Genomic DNA, 26,978 nt, shown 5'->3' on the forward strand with positions numbered 1-26,978 from the left:
GATATACCAACACAAATCATTAATAACAAATTTATTGTTGTCTCCAAAAGCATTTTCATCCCCAAAAAGCAACCTATTTACATTATCATTCCTTTGTAGTTGAAATCTAATTTTAAGACCATACAAAACTTTATCATAATCGCAAAATCCAAATATACTTTTAAGAGGTACTGCTACGGTAAAACTATTCACTGCTTTTGTTTCATCATTATACATTGACTTCCTTTGACTATAACCAGGGTCTGTGTTTGTTCCCGTTGACATATCAGGAATAAAGCCTTCAACAGCTCCCTTACCCATTCTATCACCAAACGAATATAGTGTAAATTTCATCATTTCAGATGTAGCAGAGACATAATCAACCGCTTCAACCTCTTGTGTTCCAATATACAGGCGGACACTGTCAAACATTTTCCAGAAGAAATCATTTACGAGTGTAGCATTAGTATTATTCGCAGCCTTAGTGAATTTAAATTTACACAGCAAGAAACTATCAGCTATATTCAAGTAAGTTTGTTGATTATTTATTTCAAAACTTTTTGTTCCGTTTGAATTCCAGTCTGTTCCTGTAATAGCATTTGCCTTAAAATAGTCTTCCTTTTTAGTAGAGTTTGAAATGATAATCGTATCATCCAAATCATAGATACTATCAATCGCTTCCATACTTGTATTTATATAGTATTAAAATTGTTGAAACCCTGACCCAAGTATTTTAATGATTTTTTGTCGTTCTTGTGAAGATAGTTGAGTTTTACCTTTTTTAATTTCTTTGATTGCTTGTAATTTATGGGACTCCTTTTGAGCATCTTTTATACTCTTTACAACACCCGCTACATTTCCCATGAGAGAAGCAGTTGAACCAATTAGGTCTTTATGTTTAAGGATGGTTGAACCAATACCCATTAGAGTATCAATTATCCCATCTCCTTTATTTCGAAATTGATGACCCACACCCCGTTGTCTCTTAGGTTTATAGTATCCTTTACCCACATACCTTGTATAGTCTGGTGAAAGGAACATGCCCTCCCCTGTAATTATTTTATATTTTGCCAACTCGTGTTTTCTCACAATAACCATTATTTATTTATTGAAAAACTTCACGTAGGTGAATTCTGATGGATATAATTTCATCATTAAAGGATATCATACGATTATCTTGGTCGGTTATCCTAAAATTTACTCTGTATATGGTTTTTCCTGACACAGGTAAATAGACAAGATTTTTTGGTTCCATATTAAATTTATAACCAATCGGGGTTGAGTATGCACTGAATGAAAATATTGTATTTGTTCTTATTCCATCGTTATAAGCACCATCAATCAAATCACAATGAATTAATACTGAATTTATACCGGAGGATATTTGGATAACATTATCACTGTAAAACGTCCCGTTATTTTCAATCTTTTTTGAAGAGAAACCCAATAGCTCTCTAAACGAATTTTCAATTGTGAAATCAACTTTATAATTATTTTTAAGTTTAATAGTTGATTTTGAAGTGTGTGTTTGAATATCTATTACAATATTTTTTGGTTCATCACCTTTTTCTTTCATAAGGCGAGAGAGTTCTGAAGATATTTGAGAAATCTCGTAAGCTCCGGGTGAAACGGTTATAGTTTTGTAGGCAGTGCCTGGATTATAACTAAACTTGTTGTTTTTCTCTGTGATATTAAAAAGGGTATTGTAAGTTTCCATTGACAACAAAGATGCCTCATATGAGGTAAGGGGGTCAAGTTGTAGTGGGTAAGGGAATGAAGCTGTGTAATCGCTCGTTGTGAAATTAAAACTAAGAATTGTGCTTCTCATCTTATTTAATATCTAATAAAATATCTTTGTATTGACATTTATTAATTATTTTCATGTTCATCAACTGATATAAAATGGCTGAGGATTCATTAAAACAATTGTTGTTTCCAGCCTTCTTACTACCTAACAACAATAATAGCCTATTAACTAATTGTGATGGGTCATTTGGAAGAAAACTAACACCCGAACCAAGCTTACTTAAAGCATCAATAATATGTTTCTCCTTCTCGTTCTTCTTACTTTTACCAGCAACAGAAACTCCATAATCAAGTGCATTTAGCAACTCAATATATACCCTATCTTCCTCTCTTTCCATATCAAGTGGTTCCTCAAAATATTTTGAACCGCTGAATCCGGGGTTTGTTAGAAGAAACATTAATCTTGGAGTTAATTTAACATTTGGTTGAGTAGAACTCAAGAACATCAATTCATCATTAAATATCAATACCTTTTCTTTCACAAGATGAAACACTGCTGGTTCTTCTGTTGGAATGAGACCTGCTCTGGTTTTTGAACCCGCCGAATATTCATTGTTTTGAAGAGCTTCCACAACATAATTAGGGGGTTGATTTACCTGCTCAAGTTTCCGAAATAATCCCTCGTCATCATATTCTAATTCACCAAGTTCTTGTTTTGTTATCTGACTAAAATCTTTGAGCATTTGAAGTTTTTTCGGAGTAAATTCTACCGTGGGAACTGTAGGGTGTTGAGTTTTCAAAAGTGGTTTAAAGAATTTCTCTTGTTTTCTTTCAAAGGCTTCTTCACCAGTTAGTTTCTGTTTCCGTTTCTTCTTTATCTCTTCCTGTTGTTTAACAACTTTTGAAACTAATTGTTGATGTTCCTTAAACTTTCTTTCTCTTTCTTCGGTATTCATTTAGTATTGAAAAATATCATTTAGTATCTCATCTTGTTTCACAACAATATATTTATATTTTCCAATCGTGTGTTTCATATAATTTTCAAATTCTTTTTTACTACATAACGTAGAGCAATTATCTCTCCAAAAATTATTTACATCTATTGAATTTAACTTAAATAAAATAAAAGTATTGGCATTGTTTCTTATTGAGCGTCGAGGGAGTTGAAAATATGATTGACTAAGATATATACAATTACAAGAAGAATGTCTCCCTCTTGTATAGTAGCTATCCATTACTGTTTGGTTTCTCTCATTAACACAATCATCAAAGATGACGAGGTTCTTTTTTGATTTATCTAAATCTTGAGGTGAAGGTATATCATCCGTATTATCACTGAGAATACAAGTTATGGGTTTCGATTTTGATTTCTGTGTATCACAAAATAATTGTATTATATCATCAATATTATAATCATTTAGTTTGTTTTGAAGTTTAAATAAACCGATAATGTCTTCCTTTTTAAGACCCGCATTAAAACCCTGTGAGAGTAGTTGATACTCGGGTTGAAAACTTGACTTTGTAAAAATTATTAAATTATCATAATCTAAAAAATTAGGACCAAGGAGCATCTTTAAAAGTAAACAGGTTTTTCCACATCCGCTTGAACCAACTATTAGACATCTCAATGAATTTGGAATGTTTTTATGGTTATTAAATTTTATCTTATTTTCCCAAACGGGTAAAAAATTATTCATTTATATATTTGGAAAACAAGTTATCTAACTTTTTTTGAGCTATTTTAGAAACTCTATATTTTATCCTGAGTTCGGGTTTAATTTTAAAATAATTCATTATTTTATTTATATAGTATCTTGTATTAACATTTCCATTAAAATTATTTTGAATAATAAATATCATTAAACCCTTATACATTTCCTCAATACAAATAGTCTCTTCCCTTGAAAGAAATGGTGTATTATCATCACAATACTTAACATTCATCTCTCTTATTAATCTTGTAAAGTAATTCATTTTTGGTTCTAATTTAAAAGAGTTATATATTTTTTTATATTTTTTATTATCATTAATTAAAATTAAATCACAGAAAATACATTGTTTATATGAATCCTCATCATTAAGCCCCACTCTATCACAAGCCGGACAATTCTCTAATTTATCATATGGAGAGTCTGGAAATTCTAAATATCCTTCAGAACTTATCATATTTATATAGTAAATTTTTACTTAAACTAAACGCAAGTTTATTCATTAATAAATACAATGTTTCACAACACAAAAGACCAATTTCAATCTATTACCGAAGGTTCTATTGATTGTGTCAAAGATGTAAAGTTGAACAAAGATAAATATGGTAATTTTTGGGTTTATCCCGAATTAAATGATAATATTAGTCCATCAATTATGTTTAAAGGCCGCGGATTTTCTATTCCAGCTAAAAAATCGATAAAAGTCCATTTGGATCATGTCTCCCCCCTTCTAATGGCTATTTATGAAAAGATTGGTGAAAAATTGGACGCCACTTCTTTGGAACTTAATGATAAGACCATCAACTCAAGTAAAGGAGATGTATGTATATTTTTTTAATAAAACAGATATTGATGTTAATAATAAAATCATAACCGGAGAGATGACATTTAGGTCAATTATAATTAAAGATTATTTGAAGATAACTTTTAATGTTAAAAATATTATTATCCAAAAGGATATTGAAAGAAAAATTATTGGGCTCGATGGAAATGTAATTTAGTTTAAGTAAAGTTTTCATATATAAATGGGGCACACAATTCAAAACACAATTGAACTTCTTAGCCAAATCCAAATTGAAAGAGAACCTCTTGAAGAATCTACTAACCTACTAGGTTATGAGACTAATAAAGATGGGCCATTTTATTTTAGATGGGAAAGTAAATCTGATATTGATTTTATTATGAGAGATTCTAAATTAGTTTGTTTTGATCAAACACTTGTTAATAAAATCAAAAAAACTTTAGAATTGCTTGATAATAATGTTTTAGAATATGTCGATAAAACTTTTGGTGATTCTCTTCAGTTAAATTTTTTTGGGTCATGTTCATTTGCTCATAACTTTAGACTAATAAGAAATCATGTTGATAAAGATAATGGAAGAGTTAATTGTGATTTTGAAGGAAAAATGATTTTAGAATCAATTATTATAAATCATGAAAAGCAAGAAATATGTTATAAGTTTTCTTTGTTAAATTGTTTAAAAAGATTTTTAAATTCTGAAGATAGAATCGGAACAGAAGAATATGAAACAGAGCCTGACCCTGAAGATCCATCTGACCCTGAAGATCCATCTGACCCTGAAGATCCATCTGACCCTGAAGATCCATCTGACCCTGAAGATTCATCTGACCCTGAAGATTCATCTGACCCTGAAGATTCATCTGACCCTGAAGATTCATCTGACTCTGAAGATTCATCTGACTCTGAAGATTCATGTTGTAATCGAGATGGAATGCCTCCAAGATATAAGAAACTCGATAATGATCTTTTAAAATTAACAAAGGAAATATTAAATCCAGATCAATTAGTAATTCTTAATGAAAAAATAAATAAACTAATTTTGGACACAATAAACTCTTTGTGTCCCTATAAATATGAGTCAATACAGCAGTGAAGATTTTACTATTTCATTGAACACAGATGATAGTTATGATACTAATAGTTTGTGCTCAAATGATAGTTATGAGAGTAGCTTTATTGATGACTCTGAGTATGATTCTGATAGCTTATACTCAAATGATGAATATGAGTCAAGCTTTATTGATGATGACACAACGAGTGATTTCTCGAGCTTCCTTGAATCTCAAAGTTCTGAGTCAGATTAAAAGTTGGCTTGGTGCCAAATGTGCGTGGCTTTAAGGAAAGATTCATAGTTAAATGAGTGTCAAAATCTCACAAAATTGTTCACCTATAAATATGGTTTATTGTGATACTTGCGAGAAGGAAGTAAAATATTATAAACAACATATTCTCACCGCAAAACATACATACAACATTCTAAATCAATTATCACCATTTCCTAAGAACAAAAAAAATTGTATTCACTGTAATAGAGATATCCTAAAGAAGGGGTTCAAAGCCCATCTTAAAACAAACAAACACTTGTCAAATTTAATCACTATTAAAAATACTGATGGAGCATTCAAAGGACATATCAGGATTCGAATCTTTAAATTCAAATCTCCTACACCAGAGTCTATAGTTGAAGCTGTAGAAATAGTTAAACCTGCTGTTCAAACGTTGATTGAAAAAACACTAAAAGAAATGAAACCACTTAAATTTTATATGGGAATAAAATTTGAAATGATGAGGGATACAGGAGAAATATTTAAACCATACATGAGAACAGAGCCACACTTTATTTCTTCATATCAAGATTTTAAAACATCAGGAGTCTATGGTGAACTTATTAAACAAGAGGAAAGTGTGGGTAATTCACTCGTAGGAAGTGGATTCACTATAGGAGAAATTATTTACATAGACATTCATATTCTTAAATCAGATCCTCTAAAAGCTTCTTCTTACATTGATTTACCCAGTGTTATCAAAAATAGAAAAGCAGTTATCAATATCAAAAATAAAGACAATAAATGTTTTCTCTGGTCTATTTTAGCACACTTACATCCTCCACATTTTCATGATGAAAGAGTATCTCATTATAAAAAATATGAGAATACATTAAATACGAAAGATCTAAAGTTTCCGATGACTTTAAACGATATTCCTAAATTTGAAAAGATGAATAATTTATCAGTTAATGTTTATGGTCTAACAGAAACAAACAACATTCAGGTTTTAAAGCTTTCTGACAATTGTAAACAAACTCATATTAATCTTCTATATTTTAATTCAGACGAAAATTCACATTATACATACATCAAAGATATTACAAAATTAATAAAACCACAAGTCTGTAAGAGAACAAATAAAATATATATTTGTTTGCGTTGTCTTAACTTCTTCCATACACAAGAAAGATTAGATAAACATTCAAATTATTGTGGCGAACATAAATCAACGGTAATCAATATGCCTAAAGAAGGCTCAAAGATCACATTCAAAGATGAAAAGAAAAAGATCAAACATCCATTTGTTATATATGCTGATTTTGAAAGTATTCTAGAAAAAATAGATACTGCTTCTCCAGATCCAAAAGAATCATACACAAATAAATATCAAAAACATACTCCTTGTGGTTTTTGTTATTATATCAAATCATCCGTTGGTGATAAATATAACAAGTTAGAGATGTATAGAGGCTCAAATACCCCAGAGGAGTTTGTGAAACGACTAGAAAAAGACTGTGTTCGATTAACCAAGATAATGAGAGAAACCAATAAACCAATGTCCTTGACGAGTAAAGAAAAAAGAGAATTTAGACAACCAAAGGCTGCCTGTCATATTTGTGAGGAAAAAATTGGTGAAGGCCTAAAGGTTAGAGATCATTGTCATCTCACTGGTAAATATAGAGGTCCGGCTCATCAAAGTTGTAATATTAATTATCAACTCCCCTCTTTCATTCCTGTCTTTCTTCATAACAACGCTCATTATGATACACATCTATTTATCAAGGAACTCTCAAAGACTTCTGGAAGTATCTCAGCAATTCCAAACACGGATCAGAAATACATTTCATTCACAAAAACAATTCACACATCTCCTATTACTCATATCAGATTTCTTGATACATTTAAATTCATGGCAAGTCCATTGGTTAACTTGGTTCAAAATCTAAAAGAGTTTCCATGTCTTTCAGAGTATTTTTTAGATAAAGATTTTCTAACACAAAAGGGAATTTACCCCTATGACTATATGGACTCATTTGAGAGATTCAATGAAACACAACTTCCTTCAAAAGAAAATTTCTATAACAAATTAAACAACAGTAATATATCTGATAAAGATTATGTACACGCACAAAATGTTTGGGAAAAATATAACATCAAGAATCTTGGCGAGTATCATGATTTGTATCTCAAAACTGATGTCCTTTTATTGGCCGATGTATTTGAAGCCTTTAGATCTGTTTGTCGCACTGGATATGGATTGGATCCTGCTCACTACTACACAGCACCTGGATTGGCCTGGAGTGCGATGTTGAAAATGACAAAACAAGATTTGGATTTGATAACCGATGTTGATATGCTTTTGATGATTGAAAAGGCAAAGAGAGGAGGAATTTCACAAGTCTGTTCAAAGAGATACGCAAAAGCAAATAACAAATATCTTCCAAATTATGATTCAACGAAAGAGAGTTCTTACTTGATGTACTATGACGCAAACAACCTGTATGGCTGGGCAATGTCTCAGGCTCTTCCTTATGGAAAACTTAGATGGGTAAAGGAAAAAGACTACAAAAACGTTTTACAAGATGTATGTATCTCTACACAAAAAGAATTGGATGATTCAAAGGTTGGTTATTATTTTGAAATTGATTTAAAATATCCAGAGGAACTCCATAACCTACACAAAGATCTCCCATTTGCTTGTGAGAAAGAAAGTCCAAAGAAGGAGTGGTTAAGTGATTATCAACGATCATTTAATATAGGTGAATCAACAGAAAAATTACTTACTACATTATATAACAAGAAAAATTATGTTCTACACCAAAGAAATTTGCGACAATATTTATCAAAAGGTCTAAGAGTAGAGAAGATCCATAGGGTTCTAAAGTTCAATCAAAGTCATTGGTTAAGGGGGTACATTGATTTCAATACACAAAGAAGAACAGAGTCAAAAACCGATTTTGAGAATGACTTTTATAAATTGATGAATAATGCGGTCTTTGGTAAGACCATGGAGAATGTGAGGAAAAGACAAAATATCAGACTATCAACATCTTGGGAACAAGCATCAAAATTAATTAATAGACCGAGTTTTACTAGAGCTGAGGTCTTTACTGAGAACTTTTGTGCGATCCATTTGGTTAAAGAGAGTATTGAAATGAACAAACCTATTTATATTGGAACAACAATTCTTGATTTATCAAAGTCATTAATGTATGATTACTTTTATAATAACTTGAGGAAGAAATATCAAAATGATGTTAATCTACTTTATATGGATACAGATAGTGTTATTTTGCAAATTAATACTGATGATGTTTATTCAGACATGAAAAAGGACATTAATATCTATGACACTAGTAATTACAGCCTAGAGAGTGAGTTGTTCTCCTCCAAAAATAAAAAGGTGATTGGAAAGTTTAAGGATGAATTAGGAGGAAATGTCATGAGTGAATTTGTGGGATTGAGGTCTAAGGCTTATGCTTATAAATATATTGTGAATAACGTCGAAAAAACTGATAAGAAGTTAAAAGGCATAAAGAAAAATGTTATAAAAGAAACAATAAACTTTAAGGATTATTATAACTGTTTAACAACAAAGAAAGAAGAGTTTAGAAAGATTAATGGAATAAGAAGTTATAAACATCAATTATATTCAGAAGAGATGAATAAGAAAGCATTGGGGGCTTTTGATGATAAGAGGTTTATTTTAGAAAATGGAATTGATAGTCTCCCTTATGGATATATAAGTATATAAATGATAAGTTAATGGGGTTGGGGATTTTAACGGGCTACCGCCGCCTTTTTACTATTATATAAATGATAGAACCAAGTATCAACCAGACTAAAGAGTGGAGGTGTAATCAACCTTGGTATATAAATGGAAAACATAATGAATGTGAAAAATATCAAATAGGTATAATTGAAAAGGCAACTGGTAAAAAAGTTCACAAAACAAATAAGAGAATTAATTTAAATACCGGTGAATTGGGTAAAAAAGATGGAAATATTTTTGAGTGGTCGGAAAACTTTGATGGTTGCCAGGAAAATATATACATTAATTTAAAAATGGTATGTGGGAGAGGAGGCGCTCAAACAAGAACATTGAGGGAGGTTTACCATTTTATCTTAGCTCAGTTAAAATATCTTAATAAAGAACCAAACTCAAACATATTTTTTGTTAATATATTAGACGGTGAGGAGAGTTGTAGGAGAATTAAATTATTTCCCACACATAAACAAATATTTGTAGGGTCGATGTTTGAGTGGGTAAAAGGTTCATAAGGTCAGAAGGATCCCACAACTTTCCAGTATGTGTGAACCCCTAGCTCAATTAAAATATATTCATTATGTATTGGCCCAAGTAGATTAATTGACTCATGGTCCAAAAGGATCACAGGTTCACACTAGAGATCTGTGAACCCCTATCCCTCACACATACACATAAGTTAAACCTCAACTAAAGTTGAGGCTAAACTTTTGTGTATGTGTGAGTCATAATAATATACAGCCCCCAACCCAATCCCATCCCTAGCTCAATTAAAATATATTCATTATGTATTGGCCCAAGTAGATCAATTGGCTCATGATTCATAAGGTCAAAGGGCCCATAGTCTTTTGGATTAATAGGGGTGTTTTCCCAAATAGGGGTAAACGACATTAGATAGGGATTTCCCATGTTAAACGAGGTGTCCCAGAAGCAACATTATTACCCTACTTATATTTTTCTTTTTTATATTCCATTTTATATTTTTATTTTTTATATTCCTTTGTATATTTTTATGTTTTATATTCCTTTTTAGATTTTTGTTTTTTATATTCCTTTTTAGATTTTTATTTTTTATATTCCTTCTGTTCTTTGAAACCAAAGAACAGTCCTATTCATCTTGTGCTAAAACCTCCTTATTAAATACAAATACAGATAAAACACCAGGAAACACCACAAGTTAAGCATTTCCTGGCAAAATAATGAAATAAATTTTGGTGATCATAGGGATGAGCATGTTGACAGCTGACTTTTGGCGTGTGGCTTTAGATTTGGTTCTTTTGTGAAACTGATTTTTTAAGTCACTCCTTTATGCAGGTTGGCTTGGCAGCAACCTCACCATCTACGGCTTTGAGTTTGGCAAGACCCTGACTGAGGTAGCTGTCATGGTTGGCAGTTCACCTTGCATTGTCAGTGAGCTTAACGAGACGATGTTGCTCTGCCGCACCGGTGAACACCCATCAGGATCGTATCCAGTCGTTGTGGTCAACAAACGTCGTGGCACATCGAACACCAATGTGCACTTTGTGTACAAGCTACGTGTTGCCAACATTATACCAACGGAAGGTAGGAAGTTGGAGATCCCACAGCAATTTGTCATTTCTCATTGTGAATGCCCCAGTGAGCGGCAGTGCACGCTTTATTGGTCTCCAACTCACACGGACTTGCATTAACTAAAGTCCTCCAAGAAATGAAAATGGGCATTACCTTTAAAAGCGAAAATAGCAGAGTTTATACCTTACTGTCCTTTGTAATTCTGCCTTATCCATTTGCAAGGTCAAATTCTTACTGAATCAGCATGGTAATCCTGAGATTATGAGTGATGTATCTGTTGATACAACATGGTGGTGTTGTTGATGTATGTAGGAAGCTTTGGAGGAGGGCAGATCTTGGAGATGCAGGGAGAAGGGTTTGACCAGCAGCGATCAAGTGTTCTGGTGTGTGACGTGCCCTGCATCGTGCAACAAAACCATACCTCTTATTTACGACTGCGCTGCCTCGTTCCACCATACAATGGTAAGGTATTGTGCCTCATTAGTCTGACCTGCACTTGGACGTGCACATACCTATGCACACACATACAAAGTTTAAAGGTTGAGGGAATTAGCTAATGCTTGTTCATCCACAGGTATTTTTCAGCACTGGTCAGGATGCTTTGCTCAACTTTTGCTTGCTGTGCTTGCCCCTTGGTACTGGTGCATTGCCCCCTTGGTACTGGTGCATTGCCCCCTTGGTACTGGTGCATTGCCCCTTGGTACGGGTGCATTTCCCCTTGGTACTGGTGCATTTCCCCTCTGCTGAATCATCATCCCTGTCACTTAAGCAATTTAAAACTTTCTGGCAAGTTATACAATCTAAAACTCTAATGGATTACTTTCTACTATCAATCAAGTACAAGGCAAAACCCGTGGAACATCCACGGAAGGGAGGATGTGGTGTATGGATAGAATGTACCATTATGGATGGCATAGGGGATTTGCTTGTCCGAGTAAGAGTTAGGAAGAAAGATGAGAATGAAGAGTGCGTGTATGAACAACGATCGCCGACACCGGCACAAATGCATGCTCTGGATTGTCCACTCAGTGGACGGCTTGCTTTCGCCTTCGCCTGTCCAATCAGCGGACGGCTTGCTTTCGCCTTCGCCTGTCCAATCAGCGGACGGCTTGCTTCGCCTTCGCCCAGCAGATGCCAATACGATGGCGTCGTAAGATGGCGTCGTATCGGCAGTTAATCGGATGCTTTTGGGCCCCAACGTCGGCTAATTCAGATTTTTCGAGTATGTCTGTACGTGATAAAGAGTGCGGTTCGTAGATCGTAAATCCATTAGTGCCGTGGGCATCGGGTCACTGGGTGCAGCGTAAAAGGGATAACAAAGTCGAGTCCTTACGCTATTATTATATAGACTAGCCGAAACCCGTGGAACATCCACGGAAGGGAGGATGTGGTGTATGGATAGAGTGTACCATTATGGATGGCATAGGGGATTTGCTTGTCCGAGTAAGAGTTAGGAAGAAAGATGAGAATGAAGAGTGCGTATATGAACAACGTATTTATTGCAATCTCCCAAGCCTACAAGGACCACCTACAACACTACAAAGATGCCCTCTCCCACGCCCGCTCCGCCTACTACTCTCAAATTATCCACTCTGGCTCCGGAAACCCAAAAGCACTCTTCTCGACAATAAACAAACTCCTCCGCCCCCTGGACACCACCACCCAGTCATTCACAGTAGACAACTGCATCTCCTTCCTTTCTTTCTTCCAACGCAAAATTGACAACATCTACAACAGCTTGACCACCGCCGCACCCGCTCCCCCTCCAACCACCTGCCCCCCTTATCCTGCCTTCCCCTGTCTCAATTCTCCCCAGTCTCCCCTACTGACCTCTCTGAACTCCTCATAGGAATGAAAACTGCCACCTGCACTCTTGACCCCATCCCCTCCAGCTTTGTCAAGGCCTCCCTCCCTGCTCTCTCTCCACTTATCATTGCAACAATAAACTCCTCCCTGTCTACAGGCATCGTCCCACCATCCCTCAAAATTGCTGCTGTTACCCCCATTCTAAAAAAAACCTGGTCTAAACCCTGACACCCTAAATAACTTCAGACCCATCTCCAACCTACCATTTCTGTCAAAAGTTTTGGAACGCGCTGTAGCCGCTCAACTCAAACATCACCTCTCTGCCAATAACCTGTATGAAACATTCCAATCCGGATTCCGCTCCAACCACAGTACTGAAACTGCTCTCCTCAAAATCACCAACGACCTTCTCCTCTCCTCTGATGCTGGCAACCTCAACATTCTCGTCCTCCTCGACCTCAGCGCTGCCTTTGACACCATCGATCACACCATCCTCCTCACCCGACTTGAATCCACCTTTAACGTTACCGGCACTGCCCTCTCTTGGATTAAATCATACCTCTCTGACAGACGCCAGTTCATCTCCATCAATAAGTGCAAATCCCCCACTGCTCCCCTCCCCCAAGGTGTCCCCCAAGGTTCAGTTCTTGGCCCCCTCCTCTTCATCCTTTACCTGTCCCCCCTCGGTCACTTAATCCGCCGTCATGGTCTCCAATTCCACTGCTTCGCCGATGACATCCAGCTTTTCATCTCCACCAAGTCCGTCTCCACCGACACCCACTCTATCCTGACAAACTGCATCTCGGAAATAAAATCCTGGCTTCAAATCAACTTCCTCAAACATAACTGTGATAAATCTGAAATAATCATCATTGGCCCAAAAACGCTCACAAAATCCACCCATAACTTTGCCCTCAACATCGACGGTATCCCAGTATCCACCTCCCCTCTCATCCGGAATCTTGGCGTCATCTTTGACCAAACCCTCTCCTTCGACAAATACACTAAACAGATCACAAAGACAGCCTTCTTTCACCTGAAAAACATCGCCCGTCTCTGCTCATCCCTCTCCTCCACGGCTGCAGAAACCCTCATCCACGCCTTCATCACCTCCCGTCTGGACTACTGCAATAGCCTCCTCTATGGTTCACCTTCAACAATCACCAATAACTCCAATACATTCAGAACTCCGCTGCCCGTCTACTCACCCATTCCCGGACCCGTGACCACATCACCCCTGTCCTTTACAAGCTTCACTGGCTCCCCATCGCCCAGAGAATCCAGTACAAAATCCTCCTCTTGACCTACAAAGCCCTCCATAACCTGGCCCCATCCTACCTGGCTGACCTCCTCTCCAGACACACTCCCACCCGCAACCTCCGCTCTGCTGGTACCAACCGCCTGACCCCCCCCCATCCAGACCAAATTCAGATCCTGGGGGGACAGGGCCTTCTCCATCACTGCTCCCACCCTCTGGAACTCACTACCTCACACCATCAGAGACTCCTCCTCAGTCACCACATTCAAAACATCACTCAAGACCCACCTGTTCAGCACTGCATTCAACATTCAACCCGCAGCATTTAACCCCTGACTATCAATACTCCTTCTCCCTCCTTTTGCTTTAAATATTTCCCTATTGATTCTTGTCTTTTTGCAATTGTTGTTTTCATGTTTTGTTATGCATTATGTTTTGCACTCTGTCAAAGCGCCTTTGGGCTTCATGAAAAGCGCTATACAAAATAAATGAATTATTATTATTATTACTTAAATGACAACGCTACGATATACTTTTGAAAAATGAATGGATTCGTAATAGGAATCGGCATAGCACCACTCTGGGATTGTCCACTCAGTGGACGGCTTGCTGTCGCCTTCGCCTGTCCAATCAGCGGACGCCTTGCTTCGCCTTCGCCCAGCAGACGCCAATACGATGGCGTCGTAAGATGGCGTCGTATCGGCAGTTAATCGGATGCTTTTGGGCCCCAACGTCGGCCAATTCAGATTTTTCGAGTATGGCTGTACGTGATAAACAAAGAGTTCGTATCTTTGATACGTTCGTAGATCGTAAATCCATTAGTGCCGTGGGCATCGGGTCACTGGGTGCGGCGTAAAAGGGATAACAAAGTCGAGTCCTTACGCTATTATATAGATGCTTGGTGTTGGCTTCGTGGTTCGGGTGCCGGCTCGGGATCCTAGGATCCTGGGTTAGAATCCTGGTCGATCACTGAATTAACGCCAGGGGGGATTGACTCAGCCTGTCATCCTTCCGAGGTCGGCAAATTGAGTCCCAGTTCACTGGTAATTCCCTGCGTGTCGCAAGAGGCGACTAACAGGGGGGAAGGGCATCCGGCCGTAAAACATTGCTTCAAAAAGGGGACCACGGTGTCCAAAAAAGGCCAACCCCCGCTCTGCGGGGAAAAATGGCCTCTAAACGGCGGTTCTACTATCAATCAAGTGTTACATTGTTGCTGCTGCTTTTTTCATCAATTGTTGTTTTCTGTATATGAAGGTGAGGCTTGTGGAAGACGAGAACACAGAACAGACGAGAACATAACAGAACAAGGAGAAACAGTGGAAAAGGGGACATATACCAACAGCAGGGTAGAGAGTCCATTTGAGGGGGGAATGGAGGAAATATGAGATCAGGGGATGAGTGGGGAGGGGTGGGGGTGGAACAAGCTCAAACAATGATACGAGTTCAAACACACCAAAAGAGGAAGAGAAAAAAACGAAAAGAGTATGAGGAAAAAGGGGTAACACAAAATACCCTTGAGAGGAAGGGATGTGTTTGGCAAATGGATTAATAAGGTTAGAAAAGATGAGTACAGATGATCTTTACCTGACATTGTATTGAACAGCCATCTTGAAGCCCTGAAGGGAAGAATGAGATTGAGATTGAACAGACTGAGGTAGTTGTTTCCACAGGTTGAGAGGAAAATGGAACACTTAAGTGTAGGTGAGCAGTGTACTTGGATTTTGGGAGTTTCACCAGAAGTGGGTTCATGGCAGACCGTGTGCACCCTGGGAGAATCTGGGGTTTTGAGGGGGAACAAAGCCAGGGAAGGGGAAGAGGGTGCAAAACTAAAAAGGAGGCGGTAGAAGACAGAGTGGCTGCAATGCAAAAGTTTCTCCTTCTTTATACTTTTGTTTGTATCCTTCATAGTCTTCCTTTGTTCCATCTCATTGTAATTTTGCTTTGTAATTTTTGCATTGGCAATGTTGTAAGAAGCCTTACTGGGTCTGCCATTCTCTGCTATAATCACGTTGAGTAAAACTTCCTTGTTTTTGTTTTTTCTCCTTTTGATCTGAATTTATAGTCTTTATTGATCCTCGTTTAGTGTTTTTCAAAAGTCACTAATACTAGGTGTCGTGAAAATCGAACTCTGACACGACTGGACCTCTAGGTAGGCTTTAATATCATTTAGATCCAAAGGCATTCCTAAAAGAATACATTCAAGCAACAGGCATTAAATCAGCATCACATGAGTAGCAACGGTTGCATACAGGTGCGTACAGGTAGTATAACTATAAGCGAGCTTGTGATATTTATAGCAGAGTCGTTACCTTTCTAGGGAAGCCCAGAGTAGCGAGAGAGAGTTACATTTCGATTATGGATGTACATCTCCTGTCCGCGCTGATATATATATAGGAACCGCGAAAGGGTCGCGTAGCGGCCATGAGGCGAACAACATCCGTGTCGTAACTTGGATGACGATTGCATATGACGATTTCATCACATTCTCCCCGCGCTTAGATCTTAACTCGGCGGTGAAGAACAGCAGACTCATACAGAGGAACACGTAGGAATGCAAAGAACGAAATACATTTGAAAGATGTCACGGCCGGTCGGACGTCCAAGGGGCCATCAATCCCGATGGCAGGGCTACTGCGTTTCAGCCTGTTAGCCTGGTTAGCAATCAATCCCCAGCTATAGATGTGTCGAGGAGGAAGTCCCAGTCAAGAAGATATCGGACCGAGCAAGCAGTGGTCATCCCAGGGAGAAGACGTTGAGCCCGTGGGTAGCAGTAGTCTTCCAGTGGGGTAGTCTGAGTAGATAAGTGTACCCTTTGCGATTCGCAGCTCATAAGGTGTGCCATGACGAAGAGCGGCTGTCCATACGACGCAAAGCAACGCATTTCAGGCTGATGTGTCGGTGTGGAAGATGTGTAATTCAGTAAGTCATGTCTATTCGTCGCAGGGCAACACATTTCAGGAAGAGGTGTCGAAGCGGAAGATGTGTAAATCAGTAAACCTCAACAGTAAATCAGTAAACCTCAACAGTAAGTAAGATTACATAACAGGAGGCCACTACAGGAAGACCATTATAGTAGGTCTGTACCTGCCTTGGCTCCCAAGGGTACATACGCTGTACAAGCTCATGTAGCGGCACGCGCATCTACCGTTGGCAGCGATCGCACGAGACACGAGCGGCCTCTGAAGGCTGCCTGGACGACCGGCATTTACGACGCGCCTCTCCAGCGAAACGCGCAGGTCCTCCGGGATGCATATGGCAAGCTTGTCCAGCAGCACAGCGCGCGGAGGATCGGAGAAGATCGGCAGACCGAGAGAGCCCCGGCTGGACAAACCATATTTGTCCCAGCGTCGTCCCGGATCGTTAAGATTGGTTGTCATGATTGTCATGCTAGATGTCCCGGATGGATTGGCCATCCCGGATCCATCCAGTTAACGCCATCGTTGCATGGCACGGATCCAGCCGGACCGCGGAATGGCTCGGATCGACCATCCACGGACGCAAGGTCTCCCCGGATGGGCTGTCCATCCACGGATGTCCGACCAATCCATCCATTCAACACATGGAATGGCTCGGATCGTCCATCCGTTCATCACATGGAATGGCTCGGATCGACCATCCATGGACTCAAAGTCACGCTCAAAGACACGAAGGCATCCATGGTAACACATGGAATGGCTCGGATCGACCATCTATGGTCAACATACCGAAGTCAACAAGAATACCGGACGGCTCCCGGAGCGAGCAACAAGAACTTCCCGAGGTGGCCCGATCTCAGGGGGGGGGGGGTCATGTCGAGGAAGGGTCGCAGGGGCCATGGGTCACGGTGTACCCAGAAGACTATCCACCAGCGCGACCTCAAGGAAGCGCGGCAGATTAGCAACATGGTCATATCCCTTGGACATACTATCCACAAACCGCAAGAACATCGAGGTAGACAAAACACGAGACAAAACAACTGTTAAGGAGGTGGCTGCAGCGCGCTGCATACCGAAGACAGACGGCCTTCACAGTCTGGGTCAGGATGAGTCTCAGTCAGTCTGGGGCAGAGGGGAGATTGGAATCAGACGAGGCGTCTCGCAGTCTCGAAATGTACGAGGCAAGAGCTCTTTCCGATAACAACGAGCCCAGAGTCAAGGACGAGCATGCGGTCAAGGGAGTCGGGCGCGACGCTCAATGTCACGAGGTCACCGTGTACACCCTAAATGGTGCTGGCGCGCGACCCTGAGGGAGCGCCGCGTTACGTTGTTCACGTCGTTACGTAAAGGACAATGGGTACGCAGTCACCAAGGTACACGGTAAGGCAAACGAACCCCCGATGAGATCACGGGAAGCACGCCATTACGCTAATGACGCCGCGAAGCGAATGCGTCAAAGATGCTGTAAAGCGAACGCGTGATACAGTCGATGACGTCAACAAGTAGGTCGGGCGGGTTGGCGAGCTCCAGCCGAGCGGCCTCCCCAGACGGAGTCGCGCGCAGCAACACCCGAGCGAGCCCGAGATCGGCACACGGCACACGAACCCGGCCGACGGCGAAAGCAACATCTAGGGCGCACCGCGTACGAGGGAAACCGAAAGCCGCGTCTCGGCCCGTTGATCCAGAGCGGGCGAGCCCGCCGAGCCGAGGGGCGAGCAGGCCGAGTCGAGTTGGCGAGCACGCCCGGCAGCGACAGACCGCACGACCCGAAGCAGCGCCCCGCCTGCCTGGCTGTCGGGTCTAAGGAGCGAACACATACAACGCCCTGACGTAGCATCTCATTTGGAGGTGCATTGAGCATGAAGGATGAAGAGGGGCCTTTCGGTCCGTCAGGCCTGCTCTACACCACATAAACGCAATCCAACAGCTTATCAAATTAAATTAATTGGGTGAAACGCGGGGTGTGAAAAAGAAGAATGAAAGCATACGGTCCACATACATTCCATGCACAGCATTTTTACAATGGTCGCAGGTGGTTAACGAATACGCCGTTTGAAGATCGGGAACACCAAATCAAGGAAAACAAAGGACGATCACTTATAGAATACACATGGTAGCCAGGTATACGATCAACCATTAGAAGCATATGCCCGTGTGTCGTGAAAGGCTATGAAGGTCCCGCTCGACGTCCATAGAAACTCGTCCGTGCTGCGACGAGTCCTCGCCAGGGCCCAAGCGAGCCTCCATTGAGGCGTTTCCGGGCGATCCCCTACTCAGTGGGGCCGGCGAGAGGAATCCAGCGAAGATGCGGCGCGCGCAACGGGCGCGTCGTGCATAGTAGGGATTCCATCCAGCGACGGTGCGGCGCGTGATTCGCGTGTAAGAGGGGATCCGACGAGCAGCGAGGAATCGCCGGCAACGCAGAGAGGGCCGCGATGGGTGCCACGTGTGGCGAGTAGGAGGTGATTCCGAGCAACGAACGGAATCGAGGGCCACGCCGATCGTCGTGGGCCACGCCGAGTGCGGGAGCAACGTGCGGCGAGGAGGTGCTCAGAATCAAAATGGAGGCCCCGATTCGCGTGGAGGAGGTGGTGGTTCCACCGAGTAACGAGTGGTCGGAGTGAGCCGGTCGTGCCGGCGTGAGTCCGACGAGTAGTGCGCGATCCGCACGGCGGAGATGGGCCACAGAGTAGCGAGTGGTCGGAGTGGAGCCGGTCGTGAGAGAGACGCGGCGTGATTCCGACGAGCAGTGCGTGATTCACGCGGAGGAGAGGGGCCACAGAGTCGCGAGTTGTCGGAGTGGAGCCGGTCGTGAGCTCTATGTTCCGCTGATCTCCGCTCGTCACGGAATCACGATCAGCGGAATGCGTGCCCCGAGCGGCCTTTCTGCAGACCTTTCGCAAAAGGGCCTTAGTGGAGCACAGGTGACACGTCGCCTGTCGGGCCGGCATTCGGAGCGAGGATGCGGCCGATGTCCACACGAGTAACGTTTTGCATACCGGGTAGGCCGGGCAGCGGCGGCTGCGGGGGAGCTCCGGAAGCGGGATGGTTCTCTCGGACGGAGCCGTTAGCGATTCGAGTAACCGAGGCGAGGTTCATACCTTCGGCTCCAAGCGGGTCCGTTGTTCCGACAGGGGGTTGCGGCCCAGGTCATTTCCCAGTGGCCTCCTTCAGCAGGTGCTGTGCCGGAGTCATGCCTGCTCCGGCTTTCGGGCCTACGCTACAGGAGAGCAGCCTGCGTTTTGACGACGCGGTCCCGCAGAAGGCTTGCGAGGTCCCCATCGTATCCGGCCCTCGTGAGGCAGACCGGTGGCGAGAGGAGTCGGAGCTCCGTCGCTGGAGCGAGCTCGACGGGTCCTCCGCCGGGCGTTCTTCTCCGTAGCGCCGCAGCGAGCAGTGCGGGAGCGTGGGTTGATTCCGAGCGATGTCAGGAGAAAGTTGGTCTGTAACACGGAGCGGTGGGCTCGGTCTCGTGAGCCGCAAAGTTATTCTGCCGCGCGTTGAGCCAAGGAGCAACTCCGACGCAGATCCCTCCGCTTGAGGGTCGGCTCCGCGAGGCGGTACCACGATCATCATCCGGCGATCTCAAAGATCTAAATGATATTAAATGTCGTGAAAATCGAACTCTGACACGACTGGACCTCTAGGTAGGCTTTAATATCATTTAGATCCAAAGGCATTCCTAAAAGAATACATTCAAGCAACAGGCATTAAATCAGCATCACATGAGTAGCAACGGTTGCATACAGGTGCGTACAGGTAGTATAACTATAAGCGAGCTTGTGATATTTATAGCAGAGTCGTTACCTTTCTAGGGAAGCCCAGAGTAGCGAGAGAGAGTTACATTTCGATTATGGATGTACATCTCCTGTCCGCGCTGATATATATATAGGAACCGCGAAAGGGTCGCGTAGCGGCCATGAGGCGAACAACATCCGTGTCGTAACTTGGATGACGATTGCATATGACGATTTCATCACACTAGGTCTTATTCCAAAAGAAGGAATGTAATTGGACAGATTGAGTCATCCCAGAGAAAAATAACTTCTAATTCATATAAAGTGGATATAAATATAAGTACAGTGATGCTCTGGTTTACGTCGGGGATGCGTTCCTGAAAAGTGCGTCGAATATCGAATCGACAAAAATCAAAGAACAATTTTTTATCATAAAAATTAATGGAATGAGCAAGGGATGCATTCCAAACGGTGCCACTACAGGTATTATATTTCGCTTTTTACCTTTGATATTACCCTTCTTTTGATTAATGAGTTATATTCAAGTACACATACGTAGAAATAAATAAAAATTACCAGACATATTTAGATAAAAATAAACTTCTTTCAGAAGTGGTGGAAGAAGTTGTCGAAGTTGGTGGTACTTCTTCTTCTTCTTCCTCCTTTAATGAACGTCGGCATTTTTATAGATGGTGCAGAGTAGTGGGAGGCAAACTTAATAACCCTGCAACATCAACCTGCATGCAGTCGACGAATAACATAGAATTTCACTTCTAAGGTAATGCTCTTACAATGCGTCTTAGCCAATTTACAGTACAGTACATTTCTTTATGTGCAAAGCAAAGTACAGGTATCCCCGCTTAACGAAGGCGTTACATATCTTTATACCCCTTAGTTCAGTGAACCTTCATCATGCGGGAGCTCATTTTCCATTATTTCTTATCGGAAAAGTACACGGAAAAGTATCAAAGTGATGGTGGTTGATCCTTTATTGTAGCGAATAAAGACCTTCGTTAAGCGGTGAATAGCCCTAAAATCCCCTAAATGAAAACATTCGTTGTAGCGAACCTTCACTATTCGAATATTCGTTAAACGGGCGATACCTACACTGTAGTTCTTTCGGTGCTTTCACAATGTATTCTGCCGTCTTTATATCAGTCTTTAAGTTCTGAAAACGTTCGAGAATAAAAAGTTTTGTTTTTAAAATGACATAAGTGTGAATTGAGGAAATGCATGTAGGTGTAAATTAGGGCAATGCAAGTCAGGTCGTGGTATTAATAATGTGACGAAGTATTTGCGAATTGATGTATAAGGGGGAGATGTAAATCACGATATCCAAATTACTGCATGTAAATTCATATAAAGGAAGGTGCAATATATGAGATTATTTTGACAAGAGTCGTATTGCCATGAAACACATTTTGGACATCAAAGTTTGTCTTTTGTCAGTGTCTAATCTTGTATAATCTTCCATATGATATGGTACTAAAGAGGAAGATATTCCAAAAGCACATCTTCAAAACGATGCTGCTAAAGCCCTGAAAGATGACATGGGGCAATCTCTTCTGTGTATATGAGGGTGTGGGTACGGAAGGGGGGGAGAGCGCAACTCGGGAAAATTGAGAGAAATTGTATGATTTTGGTCATGTGATTATAAGGAGGTTGATTTTTTTTTTATGACAATGTTCATCAGGCTCAGCTGCACAGCAAGAGTGTGATGTGAAGGTAGTGACTGGTACTGAGCTTCAGCTGCTCCCTCGGGCCTACACCTATCTGGAATCCCTCACTGCTGTTGCTAGGAGCATACATCCACTTCGGGGAGGCACAGCTGGTGGGACGTATCTCACCATTCAAGGTTCTGGCTTCAGGTATATTTATCACTCGAGCACGTGTGTTGATTATACTCAGATTACTCCAGATCGATTTGGTACCATCGGCCAAATTATGATATGGCACCATGCAGGAAGTAAGTAAATTGTAAAAGGACAATTTCTCACTATTCATGGCCATTGTGCCGATGCTTCATTGCAAGTAATTTGTAATGATGGGGTTCATCCAAAATCTAAAATATGAGTTTTCCTTATTTGATAAGAGGTAAATGCATGAGATAGATTTTATCTATTGTCCACTGAGACAAACCAGGAAAGTGTCTACATTTTATTTGATTTCCTGGTATATCAGTGGTTTAAGGAAATGAAATATAATTTTGGGCCGAAGTAAATCTGCAAGGTCGGCACTCCAGGAAAGTTTATTTTGGATTTCAGTGTCGAAAATAACAGGTTTTTAGTTAGTCTAAGATATTTTTTGAAAGTGTTTTTTTGAAGCTGAATAATTTGATCAGTGGTGTAAAGTTGGGATGAAATTGTCCTCATATAAAGCATGAATGGAAAAGTAGTCTTAATCATGACGGCTAGCCTTCTGCGCTGCACCGGACAGGTAATCATAATAATGGTAATAAAAATGGTTTATTCTATTCCACATATTGCAACAATATGTTGAATTTCATGTGGATAGATGTTTCAGCTGCTCCCTCGAAAAGTAGAACAATGGAAGGAATAAACAGAATTTCATTGGAAGTATGCCATCTGCCATGGGAGGCAAGGGGAAGCTGACGTTTTGGAGGTTAACCCTTTGCCGGAGCAAAGATCTCATAACAAAACAGTTAAACCATCAAGAACTGATTATTTATGCTACATAGCGTATACTCTTTAACCCTTTCCCTTCCTCCTACACCCCACCTCATGGCTCTTCCCCAAGTCCCCTACAATTTATTTTCACCACTACTAACCTTCCTCCTTTTCATGCTTTTCTCACTTTTAGTTTTGATAAGTTGTACTCTATACACCGACCATTTTTTTCTCGACAAGACCGAGGATCATGAAAGAGTAAGGTTAATTGATAGAAGGGTAGCTGGGCAATAATTGGGCACAACTGGCAAGGGAGTAAACTGACAGCAAAGGAAGAGAGACAGAGACTTGGAACAAACGCAGAAATCACCAAGTAAGAAAGTTGGGATAAGACAGGTTATCGTGGGTAAAAAAAAGATCATGCGTCAGGATCGACAGAAGGTGGCGGTACACTGCCTGCTTGAAGCATGGAGGGAAGAGTGGGAAAGAACAGCCTCGAGAAGGATATATATATATATATATATATATATATATATATATATATATATATATATATATATATATATATATATATATATATATATATATACATATATATACATTGAACCCTAACTTGTTAATAATTGTGAAGACCAGAGTGTGATAAATACCGATGGAGCACGTAAAAGTAAATACAACACAACTATTGATCAATAGTGACGAAACATCTGCTTCGGGCTTAGGCATTGCCTCACACATTTGGCCAAAGGTATAAATCAAAGGAATATCTATAGTTCTATACCAATGCTGGACTTCCCTAATCTTGCACTATGGCTATAATTTGGTGTTTGACATAATATGTTGGATCAATTTTGGGTTAAACTTCTTGCTTCATATGCAGTACAAAGCTGCGAGGTAGTATCAGAGGTAGTATCTGTTACGTATTGCCTCCCTAAATCCCGGTTACGGTTGACCTCCGAGTCTGGAGCGGGAACACGGCAGAAAGATTTGTTATTTTGAGTGTTCTAATTAACCATGGCAAAACCACACCAATGCAATTGCAAAACAAAACAAGTAATTGTATTAAGAACTCTCACATGCACAATAATAACACTATTAAAGAAAGTAAAATGAAAATGTCACTTGCATCAAATTAACAATACATATGATGGTACGATCATTCCCCAATGCTCTCAAAACAATAAACTCACGATATGCCAAACGTGAGTAGAATGTAACATTTTCCAAAGTCCGTGCACGGATTTCCATGCTGGTTGAAGATCGAGGTCGTGCAGAATGACAAATCAATAGGCTGGTATTGGCGCGACTGTGGATGAGGAGTTACGAGGTGAGATGTCGATATGGGAATTGAGCCGATAGGTAAACCAAAGACAATCAACACGATGAGATCGATATGGAAATCCCAACGGCAAAACAAGATGCACCAATCGGACAGCCTCTTCTTCTTCGAGGACAAAATGGCGTGTAGGACCGTAATGGAGGCGCTTGATTTCTCCAACGATGACTCACACTTGGTGATAAAACCTGAGATGCAGGTTTAATTGCACTCGCTATATATGACGATCTCACAAACAATCCTTTTTTTGTATACAAGGTCGAGGCTCGTGTAAGAGCTAACATTGATCACAAAAAGACAAACAGACACATAAAACATAAAACATATGATAAAGGGAGTGGGAGAACAAGATGGAGAGCAGGGACATTGGGAGATCTGTGGGAGTGAAGGGGCTTGGGGGGGGGGGGGCGCAGGCATGGGAAGGGGGGGGGGGTGGGAGAGGTAAAAAAAAACATGTGGACACTGCTAGGACTTCCAGGAAAGAAGTCGGTATTTCAAAAATGTGGATCTGGGGTGAATTAACGGGGGTAGAAAAGATCAAGGTTTTGGATGGGGGAAACGGGAAACCTCAACTCATTCGCGACCAATATATAAAAACAAGTCCGCTCGCAGCCTCGACGTGACTCACAGCTCTCTCCTCCTCTCTCTGTCCATATCGACCTCTCTTCTTCCGGTCTCTTTGCCGCGTTTTCCTTTTTCCTTCACAAACATTTATTTTTACCTTTTACTAAAGTAATCTCCATTTCACACAAAAATCGTAACAACAATATTATCTGAAACTAAAAATCCTACAAGCATATAATAACAACAAAGGCAAAAGTGACGAATCCGTAACATATCATTGGCTGAGCTGTGCTGCTGATGCAATGCCCTTTGCTAGTTAGGGCAGGAATTTAGAATCTGTTCATGGTTCTGGTGAAAGCTCGCCTCCTCTTCCTGAAGGACACAGTGGGATCTTTCACATCCACCAATGAATGCTGGTAGACAGGACGCAGTTTAACGTCTATCCGAGGGATGGCACACCCATTGATGAATCACCCTGCCTGTGAAACACCAGGATGACGAAATTCAAACCTAGGCTAGACACGTTAGAGGCGAGTGTGTGTCCCTCTCGGCCATCCTGTCAGTCTGTATAATAGTTGTTGTTGAGTCATCCAATCCACTTGTATGTAATATTATTAGCATAAAACTACACGATACTCTTTTATAAAAAGCAGCATTGTGTGTGATTTTTGAAATGCAGAAGAGAAATGGTGCAAAGTTCAAAAGTGCAAGGAGACTCCTTATTTATAATAGTCCAAGACATGCCAACCTTGTTTATTTTTCATAACAAATAAGTATCTATAATTAGTAAGAGAATATTTTTTCTTGCCAACTATATACTCTTATTTACCTGAAAGAATTAAACAAGACCAAAAATCTAACAGCAGCGTAGCTGGGCTTGTAAAATATTATAAACCACAAACACATATGATTAACTTTTTAAACAGTCGCTTATGATGCTTATAACATTAAACAAAGTAATTTGGAGGAATCCCGATATCCGTGAGGTAAGTTTTACTTCCAGAACCGAGCAAAGATCTACTGTAATCTATATACCCCACAAGGGTTGGGTATGCACCGTATTGTTGGAAGAGACGTAACGTCGATGCTTTCGACATTTGATGGTCATTTTAACAATCGGTTTGTTTGTTTCACACTGAATGAAAAACGTAAAGGTAGAGCATGGCATTTGTGATATATGGCAGGTTAGACGATATGTCCGGCCTGAACGGCATTGGAATCAAAATGGCGGAGTGTGGAGAGTCAGCCCCGTCCCGTTGTAATGACATCAGACGTAATCACATCAACCTGTCATGTGACCGGATCCTCAGCTCTGATTGGTATACGTTTGAGGGAACATACATATATAAATGCAGACGGACAAACATTGTTCTCGACGACTTTGCCCGATGGGCTACGCCATAAAAAGAATCTCATGTTTCTTAGACTCGTGTGAGTACAGCTTATCTCATTTCTATAACACTTTGAATGGCCCAGGTTTATATATTATTTGAAGTAGATCAAGGTTTAGAAACTGCCGGAATTAATTGGTGACGTCATTGCAGCCATAACTGTGGTCTATCTTTATAGCTTCACTAGCAGAGACCATATGTAAAATTACCACAATATAAAAAGGGAAGCCTTTTATTTTTGCGCTGATTGAAAGACCTCAAAAATGGGAGGTTCGATATATTTCTAAACGGCAAAGAAAAAAAAAAATTCAGGAATGATCGAGGCTGCGGTCTGTTGCCGATACACCATCCAGGTTCAATTGTTTGTCTGATTGAAATTTTTTTAATTTTCCTGTAGGGTGGGATTCATTTGAAGCAACCTTTACTTCATTTTTTTGTTCTCTCTGAGGATTGTTTCTGTGTTTCACGGTGGGACAGAGAGGCAGACAGACAGCATTAGCCAATATATATGTATATATAATCA

At 40.6% G+C, this 26,978-nt stretch overlaps 1 protein-coding gene across 1 annotated transcript in view; it reads left to right on the plus strand.

The window, feature by feature from the left end:
• Positions 1–26,978, plus strand: part of PKHD1L1 (PKHD1 like 1) — a 513,959-nt gene that overhangs the window by 223,533 nt on the left and 263,448 nt on the right. Inside the window, exons 41-43 of the mRNA XM_078766275.1 lie at positions 10,585–10,833; positions 11,134–11,283; positions 22,231–22,405. Of these exons, the coding sequence (XP_078622401.1) occupies positions 10,585–10,833; positions 11,134–11,283; positions 22,231–22,405 (574 nt within the window). The remainder of the gene's footprint in view (positions 1–10,584; positions 10,834–11,133; positions 11,284–22,230; positions 22,406–26,978) is intronic.

Source organism: Myxine glutinosa, chromosome 12 (genome assembly GCF_964187855.1).
Source record: "Myxine glutinosa chromosome 12, kmMyxGlut1.1, whole genome shotgun sequence".
Taxonomy (NCBI): domain Eukaryota; kingdom Metazoa; phylum Chordata; class Myxini; order Myxiniformes; family Myxinidae; genus Myxine; species Myxine glutinosa.